The 16,763-nt window shown below is 43.6% G+C and overlaps 1 protein-coding gene across 3 annotated transcripts in view; it reads left to right on the forward strand.

The window, feature by feature from the left end:
* Positions 1–16,763, forward strand: part of LOC142740474 (GRAM domain-containing protein 2A-like) — a 190,177-nt gene that overhangs the window by 31,217 nt on the left and 142,197 nt on the right. For all 3 annotated transcript variants that reach the window (XM_075849977.1, XM_075849985.1, XM_075849981.1), the window contains exons 3-6: positions 5,157–5,238; positions 5,405–5,474; positions 9,797–9,900; positions 14,283–14,381. In XM_075849977.1, coding sequence (XP_075706092.1) covers positions 5,157–5,238; positions 5,405–5,474; positions 9,797–9,900; positions 14,283–14,381 — 355 coding nt within the window. The remainder of the gene's footprint in view (positions 1–5,156; positions 5,239–5,404; positions 5,475–9,796; positions 9,901–14,282; positions 14,382–16,763) is intronic.

Raw genomic sequence — 16,763 nt, forward strand, 5'->3', positions numbered from 1 at the left:
TTAGACAGAGATGCACAAATGCAACTTTTTTTTTGGAGGCAGAAAGTTGACGTAACATGGTCAGGCTTTGAATTAAAGGGGTTATCCGGGGAGTAAAAAATCTAACAAAAAAACCCCACCAACTTTTCTCAACCACGTGTATATCTTTATTTAACTACTTTTCATTAAACAAATACTTCTGCGTTACTTACTGATCCCCGTTCTAACGCTGCAGCCAGGTCACAATTCCGGTTATTAGTCGGGACTTGTGGTTTCTGTACGCTTATTACACTACAAGTCCCATCGTGCACTGCTTTCCTCCTCTTGCCGTGTCTCCCTGCCCCCTGCTCTGGAATTAGATGCTGTTGAAAAGGACTAGCTTACTACTGCCAGAACGTCATAGCGCCAGCCCCCTCGTGGTCACATGACGTGCCGACGACACTGGAGGGAGAGCTCAAGTAACCCAATGGCACACTGACCCTGCTACAGCTAGCGGCCATGTGACTTCATGATGCTCTGACACTACTGAAAGGGGATCATGTGGTCATGTGTCGGAGCGTCATCATTATGACACGAACTACAGAACTTTCGGCGTCAGTGGTGGCTTATGAAAATTAGTGAAACTGAGCCAGACTGGCTTCACAGGTACAGTGAAGGAAATAAGTATTTGATCCCTTGCTGATTTTGTAAATTTGCCCACTGTGAAAGACATGAACAGCCTAGAAATTTTTAGGATAGGTTAATTTTACCAGTGAGAGATAGATTATATTAAAAAAAAAACAGAAAATCACATTGTCAAAATTATATATATTTATTTGCATTGTGTACAGAGAAATAAGTATTTGATCCCTACCAACCATTAAGAGTTCAGCCTCCTCCAGACCAGTTACACGCTCCAAATCAACTTGGTGCCTGCATTAAAGACAGCGGTCTTACATGGTCACCTGTATAAAAGACTCCTGTCCACAGACTCAATTAATCAGTCTGACTCTAACCTCTACAACATGGGCAAGACCAAAGAGCTTTCTAAGGATGTCAGGGACAAGATCATAGACCTGCACAAGGCTGGAATGGGCTACAAAACCATAAGTAAGACGCTGGGTGAGAAGGAGACAACTGTTGGTGCAATAATAAGAAAATGGAAGACATACAAAATGACTGTCAATCGACATCGATCTGGGGCTCCATGCAAAGTCTCACCCCGTGGGGTATCCTTGATCCTGAGGAAGGTGAGAGCTCAGCCGAAAACTACATGGGGGGAACTTGTTAATGATCTCAAGGCAGCTGGGACCACAGTCATCAAGAAAACCATTGGTAACACATTACGCCGTAATGGATTAAAATCCTGCAGTGCCCGCAAGGTCCCCCTGCTCAAGAAGGCACATGTACAGGCCCGTCTGAAGTTTGCAAATGAACATCTGGATGATTCTGAGAGTGATTGGGAGAAGGTGCTGTGGTCAGATGAGACTAAAATTGAGCTCTTTGGCATTAACTCAACTCGCCGTGTTTGGAGGAAGAGAAATGCTGCCTATGACCCAAAGAACACCATCCCCACTGTCAAGCATGGAGGTGGAAACATTATGTTTTGGGGGTGTTTCTCTGCTAAGGGCACAGGACTACTTCACCGCATCAATGGGAGAATGGATGGAGCTATGTACCGTCAAATCCTGAGTGACAACCTCCTTCCCTCCACCAGGATATTAAAAATGGCTCGTGGCTGGGTCTTCCAGCACGACAATGACCCGAAACATACAGCCAAGGCAACAAAGGAGTGGCTCAAAAAGAAGCACATTAAGGTCATGGAGTGGCCTAGCCAGTCTCCAGACCTTAATCCCATCGAAAACTTATGGAGGGAGCTGAAGATCCGAGTTGCCAAGCGACAGCCTTGAAATCTTAATGATTTACAGATGATCTGCAAAGAGGAGTGGGCCAAAATTCCATCTAACATGTGTGCAAACCTCATCATCAACTACAAAAAAGGTCTGACTGCTGTGCTTGCCAACAAGGGTTTTGCCACCAAGTATTAAGTCTTGTTTGCCAAAGGGATCAAATACTTATTTCTCTGTGCACAATGCAAATAAATATATATAATTTTGACAATGTGATTTTTCTTTTTTTTTTTTTTTTTTTTTTTTATATAACCTATCTCTCACTGGTAAAATTAACCTATCCTAAAAATTCTAGACTGTTCATGTCTTTGAAAGTGGGGAAACTTACAAAATCAGCAAGGGATCAAATACTTATTTCCTTCACTGTATATAGGTAAGTAGGGTCAATTTCTAGTTTTAATCAAATAGGCAATGATTTATTTTTTTTGTGCCTCGGATAACCCCTTTTAGGGTTTTGTTCATATCTGTGCTAAGTTTCTCCATTCTTCTGCTCCGTCATAGAATGGAATTCCCAGAGTCATTGCATCACGGATACTAACGGCACCAGATGGAGTCCATTGACTTTACATGGTCCCATCCGGTGTCTGTCGTTACCAAAAATAACAGCGCACCATGCTGCGCTATTTCTTTCAACATTTTTCACCAGAGCTGCAACGGCGGCCCCTAATGGAGCCTCCGAACAGATGTGAGTCTAAACTGCCCATTTACCCTAAATCAAACCACAGTAAGGCCACGTTCACACGTAGCGTAAACACTGCAGATTTTCCGACCAGATTTTCTGCGTATTATAGTAGCGGCAGCGTGGATGAGATTTCAACAAATCTCATCTACACTCTGCAGAAAAGTCCTGCACAACAGATGTGCAGAAATTTACGTGCTGTATGGATTTTCAATCCGCAGCATGTCCATTTCCTTAGTGTCCCCCTCTTCATAATAGTCAGAGATTCTCTAGTGACTGGTGTAGTGCCAATGGCCTGGCGCAGGGCAAATGTGCCTATTTTCAAAAAGTGCTCGAAGTCTTCCCCCAGTAATTTATAGACTAGTAAGCTTACCATTCGTCGTGGGAAAAATGATTGAGTGACTATATACAGGATTATGTGACAAAAAAATAGTATTAGAAGTGACAGCCAGTACGGTTTTACGAAGGACAGAAGCTGTCAAACCAAACTGATTTTGTTTTTATAAAGAGGTGAGCAGATGCCTAGACAGAGGGGCCGCTGTGGATATAGTGTTTTTGGACTTTGCAAAGGAATTTGACAATGTCCCCCATAGACGTCTAATGGGTAAATTAAGGACTATAAGTTTAGAAAGTATAGTTTGTAATTGGCTTGAGAATTGGCCCAAGGACCGTATCCAGAGAGTTGGGGTCAATGATTCCAACTCTGAATGGTCCCCGGTTCTAAGTGGTGTACCCCAGGGTTCAGTGCTGGGACCACTATTATTCAACTTATTTATTAATGATATAGAGGATGGGATTAATAGCACTATTTCTATTTTTGCAGATGACGCCCAGTTATGTAGTATAGTTCAGTCTATGGAAGATGTTCGTAAATTACAAGCTGATTTGGACATCCACTTGGCAAATCAGGTTTAACGTAGATAAATATGAAGTTATTCATCTGCATAAACAACCTTCATGCATCATATGTCCTAGGGGGAGCTACACTGGGGGAGTCACTTGTTGAGAAGGATCTGGGTGGACTTGTAGATCATAAACTAACAGCATGCAGTGTCAATCAGCTGCTTCTAAGGCCAGCAAGATATTGTCGTGTATTAAGAGGCATGGACTCGCGGGACAGGGATGTAATATTACCACTTTACAAAGCATTAGTGAGGCCTCATCTAGAATATGCCGTTCAGTTCATAGAAAGGATGCCCTGGAGTTGGAAAAATTACAAAGAAGAGCAACTAAACTAGAAAGGGGCATGGAGAATCTAAGTTATGAGGAAAGATGAAAATAATTAAACTTTTTAGCCTTGAAAAGAGACGACTAAGGGGGGACATGATTCATTTATATAAATATATTAATGGCACATCCAAAAAATATGGTGAAATCCCGTTCCATGTAAAACCCCCACAAAAAACAAGGGGGCACTCCCTCCGTCTGGAGAAAAAAAAGGTTCAATCTCCAGAGACAAGTCTTCTTTAGGCCCTGTTTACACCGTTTTTTGAAAAAAAACGCACGCGAGGAAAAAGAAGCGACATGCCCTATCTTGAGGCATTTTCTGCCTTTTCTGCCTCCAAAAACCCCATTGAAATCAATGGGAGACAGAAAAATACACAGCGAATGGAAAAAATATGAGCTCCCTTTGTCAATGTGTAGAATTTTTGTTCCATCCCTTAGTTTTTTCATTCCCTTCCCTCCCCATTTTTTTTTTTTTTAACCATACTAACTATGTAACATGGCCTTAGGGTGTAGTCACACGTGGCAGATTTTGTTGCAGAAACATCTGCGACTGAAAATCCGTTCCATTCATCTGAATGGGGTTATTTCTGCAGCAGGTGTATGGATTTCTGCAATTTCCATTCTGATAAATGGACCCGATTTTCAGTCGCAGAAATTTCTGCAACAAAATCTGCGTGTAACTGCACCCTTATAATTTTCTTCACTTTCAGGATTCTGGGCGCTACAGGGGCAAACGCTATAAAATACCTGCAACAATGGGCATGATTTTGCTAATGCGCTGGATATTTTCCTCCTGTGCAATGGCCGATTTTTACGTGGTACGTTTGCAGCAATTAATCGGGAAGGATCAAGATAAATTTGCACGTTTTCTATATTATGGCCAATGGAATAAATACCCATCAAAGTTACATACACACGATAATCGTCATCTTTACCAGTCAATTGCTACAATTGTTGTTACAAATATGGGCATCTTCGGTTACTTCAAAATTGCATCATTAGACCTGTTTACACCTTGATCAGTCCTGATCACAGCAGATGATATTCATGCAGCTCATTCACATGGTGTTGTGCATATCACCCTGTATTACAGTGGGCAATACATGGCAAGGTTCTATGAGGGGTGCAATATCATGGATAAAATTGTCAGTGCTTCTAGGGAACAGCTCATTCCGATATATGGCATCTGATGGAGCATACTGCAAATGTATTCTTTTTTATTTTTATTTTTTTTATACAGATTCCATATACATACTGACCTAACCAAAAGGAAGTGTAAAGGGCCTCGGCTCTACTTCCTCACTGTCCTTTCCTTCAATGATCGCTATTTCCATTTCCTTTTTTCACACTGTATCCAATGATGTCAAAATATTTCCTTTCAGATCAAAAACTTATGACCAACCTTCATCTCTGAGGACAATAGATGATCCTTCTGCAGACAGGCGGCGTTCTATCACTAGCAATGTAAGGCTATATAGTAGAAATTTAAAAATGATGAAAAAAAATCTAGATATTGCACTCTTGCATATATGCAATGTGTTATTGTGTTTCTTGTTTTCACTTTCCTTTTCCGCATTTTAGCATGCAATTTTTTTTGTTCTTTTAAAACCGTTTATTTTGACTATTACAGCTGCCAAAACATAATCTTACATTCCACAAGATATTTCGGGATGTTCCTGAAGATGAAGAGTTAAAAGATAGTAAGTTTACAGTTTTTACTTTTTTATTTTGTTTAGTTGTGAAAGGGGGAATCCAGTCAGAGCGATCCTAATAGATCATAGATACATGTAAGAAGATATTTATTAGCGTTTCATTTTGGAAATCGGTGATCGTGTTAGTGTTTAAAGGGTTTTCCTAGACTTTTATATCGATGGCCATCAATATCAGAGTGAAGGTGTCCCCTTCACTGTTTATTAGGCACGGCGTAGTACGTTTGGTGGTGGCTGTGTCCGGTATTGCAGCCCAGTTCCATTCCCTTAAATGGCACTGAGCTGCAGAATGTACAGTGCTGTATCTAGTAAACAATGAAGGGGGTGCACCACAGACCTGAGTGCCACGGCCTTCTCACTCAGCTGATCTATGGGGGTGCTGGGAGTTGGACCCCCACCAATTGATGGACTATCCTAGAGATGGGCATCAACATTAAAAGTCCCAGAATACCCCTTTAGTCCGCTTTGGCACTGCTGAGATATTTCTATTACTGAAAATCTGACTGTATTGAAACAAGTGTGCTTAAAATGTTGTATTTTTAGTAAGAGAAATCTCTGAACAGTAAGGGTATGTTCACGCGCAAACGCAAAATACGTCTGAAATTACGGAGCTGTTTTCAGGCGAGAACAGCTCCTGAATTTCAGTTTTTGCATGTACTCGTGTTTTTCGCAGCGTCTTTTATGGACGTAATTGGAGCTCTTCACTGGAGTCAATGAAAATCGGCTCCAAAAACGTCCCAAGAAGTGTCCTGCACTACTTTGACGCGGGCGTAATTTTACGCGCCGTCTTTTGACAGCGACGCGTAAAATTACACCTCGTCTGAACAGAACATCGTAAGACCCATTGCAAGCAATGGGCAGATGTTTGCAGACGTATTGGAGCCGTCTTTTCAGGTGTAATTCGAGGCGTAAACCGCCTGAATTATGTCTGAAAATAGGTCGTGTTCACATACCCTAACAGAGGGGATTGAGGGTCAATTTAAATGTTGAGGTGCAGTTAGAGCTGCATCCAAAAACCTTATTGCGTTTTTCCAGCAAACTTGTGCGTCTTTCAATGCAGTTGCGGTAAAAAAAAAAAATTCACCACATCCAAAATCACCAAATGGTGCTGCGAAAAACGCATGCGGTTTTCAGATGCATTTTTATTAAGACATTGCAGGAAAAACGCAACCACATTGAATTTTGGTTACGTAGTTAGTATGGTTGAAAAAAGACACATGTCCATCAAGTTCAACCAAGGAATGGGAAAGGGAAGGGAAACATTTCTACACATAGGAGCTAATATTTGTTTTGTTCTAGGAAATTATCTAAGCCTTTTTTTAACTCAGTCTTTTGACTTCAGGCAGTGCAGCTCCTTGGTCTACAGCGACGTCTTTTGGCGTCGCTGTAGATTAGGCTGATGAGCACTCCTGTGCGTGCTCATACTCTAAGGCGGGATTCACACGACCGGGTCGTTCCCGAGCCCGCGTGTCGGCCGGTAAAATCGTCCATTTTGCCCGGCCGGTTTGCATTAAGTTTTGCATCCGTGCCGATCTGGACAGTGACCTCAGCGGCAACTCCTGAAGGGGAATCCCCATGTGTTCGGGGATACCGCTTCAGGAGTTTCCCCTGATGTCACTGCCCAGATATGGACAGAGACATCAAGCGCTCTGTCCAGGAGCGGAATCCCCGAAAACACGGGGATTCCGCTCCTTCAAGGAGCTAAAGTGCGGCTAGCACATAGCAGAGCGGGGAGATACTTCCCCGCTCTGCTATAGTGGCGTCGCTACAGTAGTAGCAGCCGCAGCAGCTGCAGCTGCTAGCGGTGCCATCTAAGGTGTCGCCGGGCCAGGGTGCATTTAAAACAAGCAGGGGAAGGGAGCCAGCGCAGCGCTCCCTGCACCTGCTGTACACACCGGCCCTGCCACACAGTGTACAGCGATGCCATTCGTCAGAATGGCATCAACTCCTCCTCCTCACATGCACTCTGCGCTGTGAGGAGGAGGAGATAGAGCGCAAGCGCCGGAAAACCCGGCCATCACTCGGGACACATCCCGGTGATGGCCGTGTAATACCCGGCCCCATAGACTTCTATGGGAGCCGGGCGGCCGGGTACCCGGCCGAAGATAGAGCATGTCCTATTTTTTGACGGCCGGTTTTCCCGGCCGTCAAAAAATCGGTCGTGTGAATAGCCCCATTAGGGGTCTATTATTCCTAATGCAGCCGGGTGCCGGCCGATTTATGAACGGCCGGCACCCGGCCGGGAAACCCTGCCGTGTGAATGAGGCCTAAGCAGGAGCTGTAACTAACAGCTCCTGAACTTAGAGGAGCCTGCTGAATACAGCTGGTGTCAGAAAACATTTGGACGCCAGCTGTTTAACCCTTTGATTGCCGCTGTGCGTGACCGCAGCAAGATCAAAGGTAACTCATCGATTTTGATCTAGTCATCGGCAACCTGGTGACGTGGTCAAACACCGGGGACTCCCTCTGCAGTCAACCCTGGGGACCTACAGAGGACCTGTTCAGTGTGCCCCAACAGCAGCCTGTGTCATAGTGACACAGTGTAATGTACTAGTAGTATTCTAATACATTACAAGTAAAAAAATAAAGTTATCCCTTAAAAAAATAAAGTCCCCAAAAAAAAAAGTCATTATTTTGCATTAAATATATTTTATTACCTGTACACTAAATAAAACACCCTACACATTTTAGGTATCTAAACGACTGTAATAACCTGAAGAATTAATCGAATGGGTTATTTAGCGTGAAATGTGAATGGGATAAAAAATAAGCAAGAAAAACAATGCTGAGAATCGCTTTTTCTTATATTCACGTGGTGAAAATTTATTGTTTCCTATTTCCAAACTATGAAAAAAAATAATACAATTTCTCCCGCATAAAACCGGGCCTTATACGGCCAAGTTAATGAAAAAATAAATAATGTTATGGCTGCTGAGATGCAGAGGTAAAAGCTGAAAAACAAAGCTGGTTATTAAGACCTTATCAGGCCCGGTCATTAAGGGGTTAAAGCCATCTACTGTCCCTGCTGTGACCAGCTCCTGCGGTGACTATTCCATAGATTCACAGTAAAGAAGGCTTGTCGCCTCCGCAGGTTGAACTTTTTTTTTTCCATACTGAGGGAGTGCCCCCTTGTTTTTTGAGGGGGTTTTACATGGAACTGGATTTCACCATATTTTTAGTATGTGTCATTAATATAGTCGTCTTTTTTTTCAAGGCTAAATAGGTTTAATTATTTTAATCTTTCCTCATAACTTAGATTCTCCATGCCCCTTATTAGCTTCGTTGCTCTTCTTTGTATTTTTTTTCTAACTCCAGGGCATCCTTTCTATGAACTGAACTGCATATTCTAGATGAGGCCTCACTAATGCTTTGTAAAGTGGCAATATTACATCCCTGTCCCGCGAGTTCATGCCTCTTAATACACGACAATATCTTGCCGGCCTTTGAAACAGCTGATTGACATTGCATGCTGTTATTTAGTTTCTGATCTACAAGTCCACCCAAATCCTTCTCAACAAGTGAATCCGCCAGTGTAGCTCCCCTAGGACATATGATGCCCAAACACTTAGTGTGTCCAATTTACGAACATCTTCCATAGACTGATCAATACTACATAGCTTGGAGTCCTCTGCAAAAATAGAAATAGTGCTATTAATCCCATCCTCTATCATTAATAAATAAGTTGAATAATAGTGGTCCCAGCACGGAACCCTGGGGTACACCACTTATAACCGGGGACCATTCAGAGTAGGAATCATTGACCACAACTCTCTGGATACGGTCCTTGAGCCAATTCTCAATCCAATTACAAACTATATTTTCTAAACCTATAGTCCTTAATTTACCCATTAGACGTCTATGAGGGACAGTGTCAAATGCATTTGCAAAGTCCAAAAACACAATATCCACAGCGGCCCTTCTGTCTAGGCTTCTGCCCACCTCTTCATAAAAACAAATCAGGTTGGTTTGCCAACTTCTGTCCTTAGTAAAACCGTGCTGGCTGTCACTTATAATACTATTGTCACATAATCCTGTATATAGTCCCTCAAACATTTTCCCCATGAAAATGCGTTAAAAAATGCAATTTCATCGAAAAACAACAAATTGCGGTAAAAGGCATGCGGTTTTCAGATGGTTTTTTCAACGATTCTTTAACCTCAACTGCAATGTCTGAATGTAACCTAAGGTTGAATTTACACAAGGTAGCGATGGTGTGGAGAGAAAAGTGAGCTTCTCATTTCTCTGTGACATCAGAAGATCGTTTTGACTGCATTACATTTCAGTAACATAAGTTCTTTACTGTACATCCACAGGCTTTACATGTGCTCTCCAACGAGAGGTGTTGTACCAAGGACGGCTTTATATCTCCCAAAGCCACTTAGGATTTTTTTGCAGCATGCTTCGCAAAGAAATAAAGGTGGGTTTATATAGATCTGAACAGATGAATTTATCATAATAAATTTGTTTTTGGTGCTTTTATTTTGTCTCTACAACTATAATGCATTACATTAAAACTAAAGTCGGCTGAGAAAAGACTTTGTCCAGTGAGTTCAAATTTTCTAACACAATTGCCTGGGAGGAATGCCAGAACAGAACCCGTGAAAAGCATATTCTAGAGTGGATAATATCCTTCCTGGTCCCCCTAAGGGTATGTTCACACGCTAAAGTAAAAACGGTTGTAAAATATGGGCTGTTTTCAAGGGAAAACAGCCTCTGATTTTCAGCCGTTTTTAAATCCTCACTGTTTTTTAATGCGTTTTTTGGAGCTGTTTTTCTATGGACACCATGAAAAACGGCTCAAGAACTGACATGATCTTCTTTTTACAGGGTGTTTTTTTTACGTGCAGTTTTCTCAAATGCGTAAAAATAAAAACGTCCCGTCTGAACGAAACACTGAGCACTACATTGTAGCTCTTAGGGTATGTTCACACGGCCTATTAACGGACGTAATTCGGGCGTTTTTGCCCCGAATTACGTCCGAAGATAGCGCCTCAATAGCGCTGACAAACATCTGCCCATTGAAGGCAATGGGCAGACGTTTGTCTGTTCACACGAGGCGTAATTTACGCGCCGCTGTCAAATGACGGCGCGTAAATAGACGCCTGCGTCAAAGAAGTGACCTGTCACTTCTTTGGGCGTAATTGGAGCCGTTATTCATTGACTCCAATGAATAGCAGCGCTAATTACGTCCGTAATTGACGCGGCGTTCAAGCGCCTGCACATGCCGTTACGGCTGAAATTACGGGGATGTTTTCAGGCTGAAACATCCCCGTAATTTCAGCCGTTACGGACGCCCTCGTGTGAACATACCCTTACTGCTATGTTGTATTCCTATATTGCTACAATAAATGCATGTGTTATTTGACACTAATGTGAATAAGTTGTGAACAGGGTTGTGGGGCAGACTCTATTTATACACTGGGTAAAGCAGCAACTTTAACACTTCAAAATGTAGCATAATGGCACCTTTTTGAGTGAATCGGTGTACAAAAGGCAAATGCTAAATGCGGTTTTTTTTCACGCATTTTTCGAGGTGTTTACGCCTCTAAACACGGCTGAAAACACAGCGTGTGAACATCGCCTTAGGCTGAATTCACACTAGGGATGCACGTAGCATCGAAACTTCGATACTGTGCATCCCCAAACGGTTCGATACCGTTTTTTTCATGTATTTCGATACTAAGCTGTGCGGCCGCACAGCTAAGTATAGTAATACATGATTGTATGAGAGTGGGGCTGTAGCTGTGTAATACAAGTCCTGACAAGTGAGCGCCGTCAGGATGATACGATGCGGCCAGCGCTACACTAATGAGCGCCGGCACTGAAGACAGAACATGGCGGGCGCACTGCAAAACACCCACATGTCCTGTATTCAGTGCCTGCGCTAATTAGTGCAGCGCCGGCCGCATCTCGTCATGCTGACCGCAAGCGTACTTACTGTCAGGAGCGGGGCAATGGCTGTATCACACAGCCGCAGCCCCGCTCCATAACGGCGGACGTCAGAAAAACCTCTCATCTCCACCGCTATTCCCCTGAATGCTGCGATCAAAGCTGACTGCAGCATTCAGGGGAAAAGGAGAAGGGGGGATGCCCCTGGATCGTGTCACAGGGAATTCCTGTGACACGATTGAGGGACATACTATATATGGCCAGACAGCCCAAGGTCCATTGAAGGACCCCAGGGCTGTCTTACCTTATTTCCGGTTAGGGCATACTTAGGTATATAGCTATACGTACACAGGCTAATCTACTGGCATATATCTGATATATGCCAGTACATTAAAAGTTTAAAAATACAGTAATATTAAATTAAAAGAAATACACACAAACATACACCTTTTTTTTACAATAAACATTAAAATAAGTCTCAATACATAAAATATACACATTCGGTATTGATGCAGCCGTAATAACCTGCACAACAATTATTTTTTTGCGTCATTTATGATGTGTATACTGAAAAAAAAAACAACTTTTCACTTATTAATGTGAGGCACGAGGTGTGATGAATCTAACCTCCATGTGCCTCACATTAAGGCCTTCTTTACACGAACGTTGCGCACCTCGGAATTACATAAGTCCGTGGGACGGCCGCTGTTTCAACGGCTGTCCCACGGACGTTTAACACGCTCATGTAAATAAGTCCTTTTAGTAATTAACCCCATCATTTACCTCACACATTAACCCATTATGACTGAGAAACATAATGGGGTTAATTACTATTAATGTAAGGCACGTGGAGGTTAAATTCATCATCCCACCACGCGCCTCACATCAGAAAATGGAAGAACTTCTTTTTTATTTATTTTTTATTACTGTTGGCAAAGTATCAATTTGGTATCGAAATCGCAATACTACAAAGTAAATGTAAATCGAAGTCCAAATTCTGTCATCGAGACATCCCTAATTCACACATAGCGTTTTTGTGGTCCATGGCGGTTTTTTCCAAACGCAGCATACGGTATACAGTTTTTTTTTTTTTTTTTTTTTTGTTTTTTTTTTGTTTATTTATAGACTTCTCTATAGGACTTCAAAAACGACAGGAAAACAAACTTGTTACATTTTATTAATGCGTTTTTTGAAGCTGTTTAAATTGCTAGAATTCTGTGTGTGAAGGAGGCCTAAGGGTATGTTCACAAATGGCATATCTGTTGGAGAATTTTCTGCGAATTAAAATCTGTCTCGTACAACTGAATGTGGTTGTTTCTGCAGCAGGTGAATAGATTTTTATAAAAAAAAATAGCTTTGCAATTAATTTAGCATTTGCCTTTTGTGCACCGATTCACTCAAAAAGTTGCTATTATGCTAAATTTTGAAGTGTTAAAGTTGCTGCTTTACCCAGTGTATAAATACAGTCTGCCCCACAACCCTGTTCACAACTTATTCACATTAGTGTCAAATAACACATGCATTTATTGTAGCAATATAGGAATACAACGTAGCAGTAAGAAATACAATGTAGTGCTCACAAGGTTTCTCGTGCCTCCCTCAAGTATATGGTGGCTATACATCAGACCTGACTCCTACGTTGCCTCAAATAGATTTCATGACAGCAGTTCGTATTGTGATCTCTGTCTTACTGCAGAACCTGTTCTGCTGGCGATCTTTATCCTGGTACAGTTGGCAGCCTGTGTTTTTTACAGCAAGCTTACGTCCGAGGTAGTCTGAGTAAGCAAGGTGCACACCGTTTTATGGTGGATCTGCTCTACAGTTCAAGGAGTCCGAGATAGGTGCGCATTGCATTGTGTTCTTGTGTTACGGTTTGTTTTTGTATGTCATGGAATTACAGGGTTTCTATCTTTTTGTTTATGACGTATATCCATTTTGTTTAGGGCCAAAAAAAAGTGAAATAATGATAATTTTTAATATCTTTTCACAGTTAAGTTGCATATAATATATTTTAACAATGGAATTTGCTAAATATTTAGCGATGTCACAATTTTCTATATTCCATTATCACCTAGCCTTTTGAAGTAGCCGTATTTATGTCTCTGCTATGAATGTGATAAAACAAATTTGGCACTGTGGAGAGCATAAAATAGTGCGTGTAGCATCACTTTATTTTCATTGTGCCTAGATTCACATAAATCTAGTACACTTACGAATATCTATTCATAACCGTGTAAAGATGTGCAGAGCACTTTCTACCTTATGAATCCAGTAGCGTTTTCATTTAAAAAAAAAACGAACATCGTACGGTTGAAAAAAAACATATGTTCATCAAGTTCAACCAAGGGATGGGAGAAAGGGAAGGTATATGAGTAAAAAAATAGAACTTGTTTTACCCCTATTGATCCAGAGAAAGGTTAAAAAAAATAAACCTACCCATAAACATGAACCAATCGGCCCTAAAAATTTCCCTCTTGATTCCAAGTGGCTATTAAAACTGGATCAACATTTAAACAAGAATTCTATATATTGACATAGGCGCTGATGTTTTTTTGTTCTAAGAAATAGAAAGCTATATACTATTCCTGCTGTGACCATCTCCCATTTTAGTCTATTTCACAGTTCTTATTGTATAGTAGGCTTGTCCCCTCCAGAGTTGAACCCATTTTTTGTATGGACAGTTCATATATTTATACACGTTAATCATGTCTCATTGGTCATCTCTTTTCAAGACTAAATAAATTATTTGTAAAGTAGTAATAATGTCCCTGTCCCATGAGTCCATTCCCCTTTTTAATACACAACAGTATCTTGCTAGCCTTTAGAAGCAGCTGATTGACATTGCATGATGTTATTTAGATTATGATCTACAAGTGCACCCTAACAAGTTCATATTTATTTCATGTACAGGTTTTGATTCCTGTGAGTTCTGTGATAATTGTTAAAAAAGCAAATACAGCTTTACTGGTGCCTAATGCACTGAGTGTTCGAACTATTGATGGGGACAAGGTGAGTGTCTAAAATACAACTTCCTGTATAATAAAAGGGGCTATTCATTGGAGGAGAATGCCTTCTCGGCTGCTTAGAATCCTGTATTAGATTAAAGTGTAGCTAAACGTTTGGCAAACTTCTGACATTTCATAGTGACATGTCAGAAGTTTGTATTGGTGGGAGTCTGACCACTGAGACCCCCACCAAGCGCTATAACGTTTCTGTTCGGCTTTTTCCGGAAAGCCGATGTATCCAAGTACGGGCTCATAGAGTCCGTACGCCGATACATTTATTTCTGGAAATAGCCGAACAGATACGAAGCGGCTGAGCGCTCACACGAGTACTTCAGCTGCTTCGTTCTAGCGATTCGTGGGGGTTTCAGTGTTCGGACCCCCACTAATCCAAACTTCTCACGTCACTGACACGTCAGAAGTTTGTCAAACCGTTAGCTACAATTTAAGCTTATCAGGGGGTTACAACCCTTTTAAAGCAAAATTCTACCTTTGGTAAATCATTGTTTTTTTTTTTTTTACTGTATGAAGAAATTCCAGTAACACTAACTCTAAACCAGGGGTCTCAAGCACGCGGGCCGCATGCGGCCCCTAGGGCTGTCATCTGCGGCCCGCGGGACACAGAGCCGCTAGTATCGGCTCTGCTCCGAGACTCTGGAATTCCCTGACATCGCTGTTAACATATGAACAGTGATGTCTGGGGCTTCCCCAGAGCCGGAGTCCCGAGCAGAGCGCTGGTGTCGGCTCTGCTCCTGGACTCTGTGGAATTCCCTGACATCGCTGTCCACATATGAACAGCGATGTCTGGGGCTTCCCCAGAGCCGGAGTCCCGAGCAGAGCGCTGGTGTCTGCTCTGCTCCGGGACTCTGTGGAATTCCCTGACATCGCTGCCCATATATGGACAGTGTGTCAGGGTCTTGCCCAGAGCGGAGCAGAGCGCTGGTGTCGGCTCTGCTCCTGGACTCTGTGGAATTCCCTGACATCGCTGTCCACATATGAACAGCGATGTCTGGGGCTTCGCCAGAGCCGGAGTCCCGAGCAGGCTGGTGTCAGCTCTGCTCGGGACTCTGTGGAATTCCCTGACATCGCTGTCCACATATGAACAGCGATGTCTGGGGCTTCCTCAGAGCCGGAGACTTCCCATATATGGACAGTGTGTCAGGGTCTTCCCCAGAGCGGAGTCCCGGGCAGAGCGCTATTATCGGCTCTGCTCCGGGACTCTGGGGAAGCCTCTGACATTGCTGTCCATACATCGACAATGATGTCAGGGGCTTCCCCAGAGCAGGAGTCCCAGTGATGTCAGGAGCACAGCTGGAGTCCCAGGAAGAGCCTACTAGCGCTCTGCCTGGGACTCCAGCTCTGGGCAAGCCCCTGACATCACTGGGGCAGCCTCTACAGAGGGCTCTGTGGCAGCCTCTACAGAGGGCTCTGTGGCAGCCTCTACAGAGGGCTCTGTGGCAGCCTCTACAGAGGGCTCTGTGGCAGCCTCTACAGAGGGCTCTGTGGCAGCCTCTACAGAGGGCCCTGTGGCAGCCTCTACAGAGGGCCCTGTGGCAGCCTCTACAGAGGGCCCTGTGGCAGCCTCTACAGAGGGCACTGTGGCAGCCTCTACAGAGGGCACTGTGGCAGCCTCTACAGAGGGCACTGTGGCAGCCTCTACAGAGGGCACTGTGGCAGCCTCTACAGAGGGCACTGTGGCAGCCTCTACAGAGGGCACTGTGGCAGCCTCTACAGAGGGCACTGTGGCAGCCTCTAAATCGGCCGGCACCCGTCTGCATTAGGAATAATAGACCCCTAATGGGGCTATTCACACGACCGATTTCTTGACGGCCGGAAAAACCGGCCGTCAAAAAATAGGACATGCTCTATCTTCGCCCGGGTACCCGGCCACCCGGCTCCCATAGAAGTCTATGGGGCCGGGTAATACACGGCCATCACCGGGATGTGTCCCGAGTGATGGCCGGGTTTTCCGGAGCCTGCGCTCTATCTCCTCCTCCTCACAGCGCAGAGTGCATGTGAGGAGGAGGAGTTGATGCCATTCTGACGAATGGCATCGCTGTACACTGTGTGGCAGGGCCGGGGTGTACAGCAGGTGGAAGGGAGCGCTGCGCTGGCTCCCTTCCCCTGCTTGAAAAGCACCCTGGCCCGGCGACACCTTCGATGGCGCCGCTAGCAGCTGCTGCGGCTGCTACTACTGCAGCGACGCCACTATAGCAGAGCAGGGAGGTATCTCCCCGCTCTGCTATGTGCTAGCCGCACTTTAGCTCCTTGAAGGAGCGGAATCCCCGTGTTTTCGGGGATTCCGCTCCTGGACAGAGCGCTTGATGTCTCTGTCCATATCTGGGCAGTGACATCAGGGGAAACTCCTGAAGCGGAATCCCCGAACACA

Source organism: Rhinoderma darwinii, chromosome 1 (genome assembly GCF_050947455.1).
Source record: "Rhinoderma darwinii isolate aRhiDar2 chromosome 1, aRhiDar2.hap1, whole genome shotgun sequence".
NCBI lineage: Eukaryota > Metazoa > Chordata > Amphibia > Anura > Rhinodermatidae > Rhinoderma > Rhinoderma darwinii.